Source organism: Gymnodraco acuticeps, unplaced genomic scaffold (assembly GCF_902827175.1).
Source record: "Gymnodraco acuticeps unplaced genomic scaffold, fGymAcu1.1, whole genome shotgun sequence".
NCBI classification, from domain to species: Eukaryota; Metazoa; Chordata; class Actinopteri; order Perciformes; family Bathydraconidae; genus Gymnodraco; species Gymnodraco acuticeps.
In genome coordinates, this window is record NW_022990827.1 from 1 (window position 1) to 11,132 (window position 11,132).

Sequence of the window (11,132 nt, forward strand, 5' to 3'; positions counted from 1 at the left end):
CTCTCCCCCCTTCTCCTCCTCTTCCTCCTCTTCCTCTTCCTCCTCCTTCCCTCAGCTGACTCCAGGGAGTCGCTTCTGATGGTTTGTGTTTGTGGACGTTATTCGCTCTCGCCCACCTCGTCATGACTGCAGCTTCTGTCTGAAGAGAAAAAGGTAGATTTTAGATGGAAAAAAGAACATAATAATTTTCACAAACTAAAAGGAATGGTTGACAAAAAAGGCCATGTCACAATCACTCAGGCAAACATAATTGTCATCCACAATATTACCCCGAAAAAAACATCAGCCTTAAATATTTAAAACGGCACAGAAACACATTTAATAATTATAATACATTTTATTTATCAAGCGCATTATCAAGTGCTCAGAGACGCTTTACAGAGATGAGAAAATACGAGATGAGGTCAAAAGTCTAATTAAGATTGAGCAATAAAACCATGTGTGTCACAAGGACAATCACACGTCTGTTCGGGGACTTGAACCGGCGACACTACGGCTCCCAGTCCAAGCCCCTATTGACTGAGACTCTGCCGGACATATGATACGTGGGGAGTCGTGTGGTGCAGTGGGTTGTGAGTTGGTATTCAGGAGGTCACAGGTTCAAACCCCACTGCAGTCAGCATGTCGTTGTGTCCCTGAGACACTTCACCCCAAATTGCTCCTGCGGGGATTGCCCACAGTGCTGAGTATGTAAGTCGCTTTGGATAAAAGCGTCTAACATGTGACATGTCATGTAATGTAAATACAATTTCTGATCAAATACCTCGATATATAGAGGAACATATTGTGGGGTTCAGGTTTGGTGCTTTCATTGGTGCGTAATACTACGATCAGTTTAAACCAGCCTCCAGCAGGAAATCCAGAAACATCCGATATAATATATCAAATGTAGCTGAACAATCAATGTGGTTTTGATTGCTGGGCTTTTACTCGGAGTGGAGTATTTTCACAATGTGGTTTTAGTAAAAAAATTCCGGCAGAGGCTCAGTCAGTAGGAGCTTGGACTGGGAGCTGTAGGGTCGCCGGTTCAAGTCCCCGAACAGACCTACATATGGAGTGTGGACTGCTACTTGGAGAGGTCCTAGTTCACCTCCTGCCCGGCCGTGGTGCCCTTGAGCAAGGCACCGGACACCCCCCCACTCCCATTGCTCCCCGGGCGCTGTGCTCCTGGTGCTAGGATGGGTTAAAAGCAGAGTCACATGTCCCTGTGTGCTCAGAGGGGTTCATCCCTCCCATTATATTCTAGTACCAATACTTTAAAGCAGTGGTTCTCAAACATTTTCTGTCAGGCCCCCCCTTTGGAGAAAAAAAAAAGTCGGGCCCCCCCAACACAAATAGTCAGGCTCAGTGGCGGCGCCAGAGATTTATTTTGGGGGTGCTGTGGGGTAGCTTGACCTTTCATAGAGCGTGCTCAAACATTTAGGGTTTCCCATTAATGTACCGGTCGCTACAGTGGCATTTTCTACTGCAACACTCCCCACGCACATACACTATGTACCCGCGACTGTTACAATGAAGGCTCGATATCAAGTCTCGGCATATAGGTGTAAGCAGGGGTAACGTGCTATTTTTATAGGTGGTGTGTGGACCTCACATAGGGGGGTCCGGGGGCATGCTCCCCCGGGAAGATTTTTAAATATTGAAGTTGAAAGCATCAATCTGGTGCACTTTGAGAGCAAAATGAAGAGATCTATGGATACTCTCAACACCCAGATGAAACAGAATTGTAAACAGATTTACTATTTCTTTATGGATATTTTCTAAATCACTCTTTTAAACTTTATTCTTGTTTTACTGTCATATAGTATTTCATAGCTGTTTTTCATGTATTCTCTTATTTTTGTATAACTATAATGATCATATAAACGTGTGCCTCGTTCCACACACACACACACACACACAGAGCCGAGCTTTAATGAAACACAGAGACCCAGACGTAATAGTACTGTATCATATTATTTTCGAATCAATAATTTTTCAAAATATGATTTTTTTTTTTTTTTTTAATAACCATTTTTCCTCCTGGTCTCTCGCGCCCCCCCTGTCATGCCTCTGCGCCCCCCTGGGGGGGCGCGCCCCCCACTTTGAGAACCACTGCTTTAAAGTAAGATTCAGAAGCTTGAAGCACGAAATAATACACACTCAGTTCAGGAATAATACACACCTTTTAGAAACTAACCCTAACCAAGGCACGCTTTCTAGTTTTGATCTTATATGTGTGTTTGTGTAGTTTCTTAATATTTAACTGTGCCTGTCAAACTGTGTATATGACAAAATAAATAATACATACAAAATACCTTGAAACGTGTCAACCCTTCCTGAACATGTCTGCAGTTTTTATATTTAATTGCAATTTGAACCGAGTAGTAAATAAAAACATTTACGACAAATAACTTTGTTGTTTTTCGAATGAAACGTCTGTTAGCGTGTTAGCAATAACATAGCATTATCTTAGTTAGTAAAGAATAACAGCACTTTCTGAGCTGGTGAGTTAACCCAACATATAACGATAGTTTAACGTAACCTTTTACAACGGCACAAATCGTTTAAATAATGTAAATAAAGGCTAAAAACAACATTACCTTCAGAGGTTCTCAGCCCATGTGTTTTCTTTTTTAACCCGGAAGTGACTGTCTCTACTTCTTCTTCTTCTACGTTGATAATTGACGTATCGCAAACGACCGAAACGCTGCACCGCGCCACCTGCTGGACCGGAGGCAGAAGACAAAATGGTGAAAAATATAATATATCATATCAAAGTGGTGACGTTCTGATCCGAACACACACTACGTCTGATCCGAACACACACTACATCTGATCCGAACACACACACACACACACACACACACACACACACACACACACACACACACACACACACACACACACACACACTCTCTACATCTGATCCGAACACACACTCTCTACGTCTGATCTGCACACATACTTCTGAAATATTTTTGTAAAGAAATGTCAGTCTATCAAATGACTTTTAAGTTCAATTCAATCAATCAGTTGAAGTGTATTCATAAAGCCCAATATCATTAATTCTACAGTGTGTACAGAATACGACACACACTGTTATCATAATTAATATATAATGTACAGTTATTGCTAAATCAATACATCGCAAGGCGTTTCTTTGATTCCATTTAGACAATCGAAGTTGCTCAAATTAATATTTTAATTTCAACAATAACCAAACATATTATCTACTCAAAGTATCATTTTTTAATAAGCAACCCTTTAATGGCATATCAGCTAATTATATTAATTGTGTTGGGTATTTTAATTGATCTTATTCTATCAACTTGAATACATCTGAATAAATACAGAGGAGTACAAACTCTGATAGCAGGAGGTCCAGATCCACATGAGATCACATGACATGCCTGTGAACCTGGGACCCCCTGATCCGAACACCAACGCACAACCCACTGCACCACACGCGATCTCAGCTGATTTCAATTAACTGCTAAGGAGGCAGAGTTAGTTATCAGATGTGTGTGAGAGTGTGTGTGTGTGTGTGTGTGTGTGACCTCTGACAACATGCTGCATCTCATCCTCGCTGCATTGATTTTGGTCCAATCCTCTAAAGATGGTAGGAAATAGAAATATTGAAATGTACTTTAAAGCAAAACATGAATTGACTACTTTATTTCTTGTTGTTTTAGTCACCTCCAGTCCTTTGCGTGAGGCTGACGATGGTACGTTTGTGTTCAAATTCAGTCTAGCTGCGTCAATAAGTCACACTTTTCCAGATGTGTGCTTTTTAATTTAATTGTAATGCATTTAAATGTATTTTTACAGCGACTCAGGATGACTGGATAACCAAAGTGCTGAATTACATGGAGTCTAACCCCGAGACTTTAGAAGGTCAGTGTTTTATCTGGATCAAACTCCCAGGAACCTGCAGGTCCGCTGCGACTCTGACTGCTTTCAAATCCAGCAAGAAGACTTTTCTTTTTGCCGCTGCGTTTAATTGAAACTGAGCGGTTGTGTTTCGTTTTTGGTTAATGGACATTTGGGGCTGGTAACCCAGGGGACTTTGTCCTGGCTGGTCTCCTCTGTGTGTGCTGCTCGGGACGGATGTGCCATACAAGCGGACACAGCTCAGAGAAACCTTAAAGAAAGGCATCAGTAAAGTGGAACTTCTGTGTGAACTATTCATATCTTAAACTGCACTGTAACTTTTATTCATGTATTGTTTATTTTATTATCTTTTCTTTTTAATGACTGTTTTTAAATGCCTTTGTCTTAATGTCATTCATTTTTGTAAAGCACCTTGAATTGCCTTGTGTTGAAAGGTGCTATATAAATAAACTTGCCTTGCATTTAATATTCACAGCTTTAACAAACGAGGGAAGTCTGTTTTTGATTTAGATGTTTCCAAATGTTGACAGAGCTGATGACCGAGGACTTTGCCGTAATGGAGGGAGACATTATGTTGTTGGTGAGAGAAACATTTAGATTCAACTTACTATTGCCGAAGTTTTAACTTGTAACTCTTAGGTTTTATTGCTCAAAGCTGAAGGATGTGTTCGTGACATATTTTAAAATAAATAGTCCAAATGAAAGCAGCAGTACGACATGTCCTGACTTTGAGCTCCAAACACCTTTTGAAACTACATTACCCATCATGCAACTCCATGACGTTTGTCTATATTTTAAACAATTGGTGTTTTTATATCAACAAAAAGTGAAATGATGCCTACATGCATCAACAGATATGAAAGGCAGCAAAACCACTAAAGATTATTTAAAAATTACATAAAAGTGATTAAAATGAGACGCAGAACGACCTTAAAAGAACCAACGGCTTGAAAGTTAGAGAGACTCGCAACTATGGAAAACCAGAATGAGATCAAAGATGACCACAAAAAAAGGAGACACAAAACCACGACAAGAGACTCATAATGACTACAAAGACTCAAAATGACTACAAATTCGTACAGAGAGATTCAAAATGACGGGTGTCTCGATGATATGCTTACAAGACAGAAGCTCATATTTTAGACGTGTGTGTTTTTATTCCACCGGATAACGTGTGTGTTATTTGACTTCAGAACGACAGGAATGCAGTGGAGAGCGTTTGGCCGAGCAGAGCGATCCCGTTCACCATCAGCCCGGAGTTAGGTGGGTTCAGATCAGTGGTTTATTTCTACTTTCAGAATATTTATAGTATTTAATTTCACTGTTGTGTTTCTGCAGAAAGTCGCAAGCAGGTCATCCTCTCTGCGATGGACATGGTGTCCGAACACACGTGTGTGTCGTTCCACAGACGAACCTCCGAGACAAACTACCTGACCTTCGGCACAAGCAAAGGGTGAGGAGCGCTTTATTATTATGATATACTGCATAATGAATTTAGTGCCGCCGCTGTTACATTCTTTCATTATTTATATTCTCTCTTAGTTCACAAGCAATCTGAGTTGGAAGAAGTACTCAGATCGAGTACTTGAGTAAAAGTAGAATTGTTAATACTTTTACTAAAGTACAAGATCTGAGTACTTCTACTTTTACTCAAGTACAAGATCTGAGTACTTCTACCTTTACTCAAGTACAAGATCTGAGTACTTCTACCTTTACTCAAGTACAAGATCTGAGTACTTCTACTCAAGTACAAGATCTGAGTACTTCTACTCAAGTACAAGATCTGAGTACTTCTACTCAAGTACAAGATCTGAGTACTTCTACTTTTACTCAAGTACTTCTACTTTTACTCAAGTACAAGATCAGAGTACTTCTACTTTTACTCAAGTACTCGATCTGAGTACTTCTACCACCTTTGTTTGTAAATAAACTTGCCTTAAGGTTTTGATTGCATGTTGTGTATTTCTAGTAGTAACTGAAGTACTTGTACTGCAGTAATTGAATACTTCTTGTAGTTGTGCTTCGTACGTGGGCTTTATCGGCGGAGAGCAGCTGGTGTACGTGGGGTCGCAGTGCATGATGGGAAACATCGTGCATGAGATCATGCACGCTCTGGGTTTCCATCACGAACACACGAGGAACGACCGCGACCAATACATCACCGTGCTGCATCATAACATCATGGAAGGTAACCCTGTGTACAAATATACAAATACTCTGCACTTGTTACAGTTTTTTTTTTTAAACCAGTTTTTCATTTGTGTTTTTTAACCCACCAATACCCATTCATAAAAAGAAAATGTATTTACCTCATATACAAATACTCTGCACTGATTTATAAAGTCTGGTTACATTTTCTTTTTTTTTAATAAAGTCAGTTTAAAAAAACAATTCTCAAATATTGTTTTAAAATGTATTTTTATTAAATTATTTTCTTTAATTCACCGTAAATTATGTATTGATACCTTTCCTTGGCAGGAGATTTAACTCTCCATACCGTAGCTGATTTTTACATATTGTTTTATTTACAATATTTACTCGGATATTTATTTAACATTTGTTAATTACATTTAACTTTTTTTTTTTAAATGTATATATTATTTATTTGACTCGCCATAACTCAGGTATTTATTTATATTGATCCAACCCACTTTAATTATTGACTCATTTGTAATTCATTTAACTCCTTAATTATTTGTTTCCTTTTTTAAAAAGGAAATTCATTTAAATGACCTTTTTTTCTTTTCACTATAACTCTGAAATGTGTAATTATTTTTTGTTTATTTTAATTTGCATAATCATAACGTATAAACATGTCTTATTTCTGTGATGAAGTGGCGTTATTGTGTTTCAGGGAAGGAGAGAAACTTCAAAAAGCAAAACGGAGAAACGTTCGGCCTGGATTACAACGCCGCGTCCATCATGCACTACGGAGGGTAACCTTTAGGTGTTCAGATCAATATCCTACATTATATTAAATAACATAAAACAACAGAACATTAACAGGCAATTACAAACATATTTAAAAAGTGTGTATTAGACAAAATAAATAACATTTTGATTTGTAATCTTTCCAGTGACTAAGTTATTATTAATAAAACAATTATTTAGGTGCATTTTTCTGATTTTAAATACAGTTTACAGAAGTCCACTTCTCAGTGGGAAGCGAGTTGTAGTTTCTGTACCGTTATAGTGTAGGCACTTTTACTGTAGTAATGAGTACTTCCAGTGTGTACAGTGTAGCCTACACTACACACACAGGAAGTACTCATTACTGCAGTAAAAGTACCTACACTGAGTAGGTACTTTTACTGCAGTAATGAGTACTTCCTGTGTGTACAGTGTAGCCTACACTACACACACAGGAAGTACTCATTACTGCAGTAAAAGTACCTACACTGTGTAGGTACTTTTACTGCAGTAATGAGTACTTCCTGTGTGTACAGTGTAGTTTTGGTACTTTTACTGCAGTAAAAGTACTTCCTGTGTGTACAGTGTAGTATTGGTACTTTTACTGCAGTAATGAGTACTTCCTGTGTGTACAGTGTAGTTTTGGTACTTTTACTGCAGTAATGAGTACTTCCTGTGTGTGTAGTGTAATATAGGTACTTTTACTGCAGTAATGAGTACTTCCTGTCTGTACAGTGCAGTATTAGTACTTTTACTATAGTAACAAGAACCGCTTTCACACCAAGTACTTTGCGCCAGTACTTAGTACCCCCATATAAGTACAGATCGCGTTCACACCGGAATAAGTTCCCTGAGGGAAGATTACGCAAATGAAGCCACTGACGTCACTTCGTCTTCTTCTTTGGGTTTACTGGCAGGCCGCAAATCACACCTCTCTTTGCGTTGGTGCGCTGGGCTAATGATAATAATGCTAATGCCATTAAATACAATGGCGGCTTCACAAAACTTTTCCGAGTTTTACGGGGCGTGGTTTGCAATTCGCCCAGCCAATCAGAAATTGGTTTTTTTTTTTTCTCCCCAGGAAAGTCCCTACCTCTCAAGCAGGAACTAAAAATGGGGGTAAAAGTTCTCGGAACTTAGTTCTCTTTTTGGTGTGAACGCAAAGTTCCAGGCACTAACGGAACTAAACGGGAAAAGTACGGGTAAAAGTACTCCGGTGTGAACGCGCCTAAGTACTTGTGTACAGTGTAGCGTAGGTACTTTTACTGCAGTAACGAGTACTTCCAGTGTAGTGTAGGTACTTTTACTGCAGTAACGAGTACTTCCAGTGTAGTGTCCTGTACTTTTACTGCAGTAACGAGTACCTCCTGTGTGTACAGTGGGTTTTTCTCAGATAACGGCCTGCCCACCATCGTCTCTAAAGAGGAAGTGATGAACATGGGTCAGAGAAAGAAGATGACGGACAGCGACGTGCAGAGAGTCCGACTCCTCTACAGCTGCGGTACTCTTTAAAAAAAAATAATATAGAGTGGTGCAGGAATGAGTCCTAAAACCCTGACATGACTCAGCATTTTAGCACTTCCTGTCCCCCATTCTGCAAGTCAATGGTTATAAACTTAAGTAAAATAATTTGCAGTTTTACGACTAATCTAATTAGCCTCACACGGGGCAGCAACTTTTCTACTGTAAGATTCACAGAAAAAGGTCTGTGACCGTGCTGCAGTATCTTTATAGCCCAGCATTAGCCACCTTTAGCTTAGCGGTGGTGACGTGAAGTCATGTGACCGTGCTGTAGTTCCTTTATAGCCAAACATTAGCCTCCTTTAGCTTAGCGGTGGTGACGTGAAGTCATGTGACCCTGCTGTAGTTCCTTTATAGCCCAACATTAGCCACCTTTAGCTTAGCGGTGGTGACGTGAAGTCATGTGACCGTGCTGTACTTTCCTTTATAGCCCAACATTAGCCTCCTTTAGCTTAGCGGTGGTGAAGTCATGTGACCGTGCTGTACTTTCCTTTATAGCCCAACATTAGCCACCTTTAGCTTAGCGGTGGTGAAGTCATGTGACCGTGCTGTAGTTCCTTTATAGCCCAACATTAGCCACCTTTAGCTTAGCGGTGGTGAAGTCATGTGACCGTGCTGTAGTTCCTTTATAGCCCAACATTAGCCTCCTTTAGCTTAGCGGTGGTGACGTGAAGTCATGTTACCGTGCTGTAGTTCCTCTATAGCCCAACATTAGCCTCTTTTAACTTAGCGGTGGTGACGTGAAGTCATGTTTTTTACTTCAGAAATCATAAAGTGGTGTTAATATGGTTGTCCTGCTGAACTTAACGTGTAAGTATCATAAACGTTTGTCTGACATGATAAAAAAAATTCCATGGAGGAATCCCATTGGACCAGGGAGATGCTACCTTCAGGGACAAACACAGAAATACCACATTCCTGTGCCACTTTATGACTACAAACCCCATCATGCTTCACTTTCTCCCTCTTTACCAGATCCTCCCAAAAAGACTGGAAGAAATTAAACGTCAGCAGCCACTGGAGGGCGCCACAGCACCGGGGAGCCAAAACATATTTGAATAAAAACGAAAGATACACTCCATATCTGTCTTTCTACTGCTTTCAAACTGATCACATGTATGTGTACTACCTCATTGTCAAAAAGGTTGGCTTCTCAATGCCGATAATCCTTTTTAAATGTAGGTGTAAAGATCACTAAATTAAAACAATTCCTGTCATTAACTGAAAACCTACATTTCCAGAGTGCAGTCAAAATATTGCAAATCAATCTTCTAGAAATGGCTGCTTCGTTGAAACATTCATGTTAATTATAAAACCTTAAATTGTATACATTTTTAAAATACTTTTCACTACGAGTTCTATTTGTAATTATACCTTTATCATCCAGATTTTTCTGACTGCAGCTAAACTTTAGATCAGGGGTGTCGAACTCAATTTAATCGCCGGCCACATCAGCATTAGGGCTGCACTCAAAGGGCCGGTTGTAACTTTAAGACTATATAAAAATATATATATATAATGTATTGTTTGACATTATTGCCTCTGCATTGGATTATTATCAGATGGGGGGGTAATAACTTAATTAACTACGTCTGAAAGCAGAAGTCTGGGGCAAATAATTGCAAGTCTCTTCAGTGAGAATGTCACAAAATGATTTAAAAAGAAAAGCCACATTCTGGAAAAAGTCAACTGCTGAGTCTAATTTGAGATGCATTGTGGGACATGTAGTTTATGGGCAACGTGCTTCTGTAAATCATCACGAAATCGTATAATATTCTTTGCAAGCTCTTGTTGGGCCACAGAAAATGAAGTCACGGGCCGGATTTTGCCCCCGGGCCTTGAGTTTGACACCCCTGCTTTAGATGAACATCAATGATCATTAATTCTGCAGCGGGACTTCTCTCCCGCGTGCATCCTCCCACAGACCTGCACACATTTACACTCCAGCAGATATTAAACACGACACATGGAGACAAAGATATCACTGCAGTTATTAGTTTGAAAGGTTATGCATATCAGACTCTTAGTCTTTGAGAGAGAGTCATTAAGGATGATTATATGAAGCCAAATGTACAAATACTAGTGTGGAAATGGTGCAGTGAGTTATTGATTTATTTGTGCATCCCGGGAATAAAGGTGATGGGTTCATATCTGCAGCTCAGAGCAGATTGATTCACGATGATGGGATCATGTAGTTTAATAAATCACCTTTACTGCAGAAACATCAGACAGGAAGTGATGGGAACAACTCGTCTCCAGTCATCTGATGAATAATAGAGAATAAATGTTATTAAAATTAAGTTAATTTGACAAATAAATGCTCCTTTCTTCTCATTTATGTTCAGATTTGAAAGAAACACATTGAGTGCTTTGCAGCTTTGCAGCATGCATTGTTTTAGGGTACACGTCTCTTAAATGTGATTATTTTGTACAGGAATTAACATTTGTATGGAAGCGGAGGCAAATAATGAAAAACAATTATGTAGCATTAGGTAAATTGTAATAACAAAAGCTGCATGTGTGGAAGACGTGTCTAAAAAAGAAATGAAATAGCAAGTCAATACAGAAGATCAAACCAGAGAATGACTGGATCACCACTTGATACAAGTCCATACGCGAGTGGAGAAATAACCTAAAATGCGTCCAAATGAGGAACTCAATACCCCTCTCTGATTAAAAGATAAAGCCATCTGTTCCTGTTTCTCTTTGACTCCTCTCACATGCAGCGCGCATTTGGAGAGAAGCTGCGCGTAAAAATGCGCGTCTCCGTTTCTCTGGATCCTTCCGCGTCAAATCCTCCAAACTCAGTCCGAGTAACAGAGCGTCTC

At 39.5% G+C, this 11,132-nt stretch overlaps 1 protein-coding gene across 2 annotated transcripts; it reads left to right on the top strand.

The window, feature by feature from the left end:
* The first annotated feature begins 3,544 nt into the window (after window positions 1-3,544).
* On the top strand, window positions 3,545-9,385 carry LOC117557184 (blastula protease 10-like). 2 transcript variants are annotated; one of them, XM_034232892.1, is made up of 10 exons: window positions 3,545-3,601; window positions 3,675-3,707; window positions 3,811-3,876; window positions 4,404-4,453; window positions 5,067-5,136; window positions 5,212-5,326; window positions 5,889-6,061; window positions 6,728-6,809; window positions 8,163-8,284; window positions 9,280-9,385. In XM_034232892.1, exons 1-10 carry the CDS (start codon window positions 3,550-3,552, stop codon window positions 9,306-9,308), a joined length of 792 nt encoding a protein of 263 aa, XP_034088783.1. In that variant the 5' UTR covers window positions 3,545-3,549; the 3' UTR covers window positions 9,309-9,385. The 2 variants fall into 2 exon arrangements, with proteins under 2 accessions (XP_034088783.1, XP_034088784.1); XM_034232893.1 differs by lacking the exon at window positions 9,280-9,385 and having other exon boundaries at window positions 6,728-6,820; window positions 8,163-8,249.
* The last annotated feature ends 1,747 nt before the right edge of the window (window positions 9,386-11,132 follow it).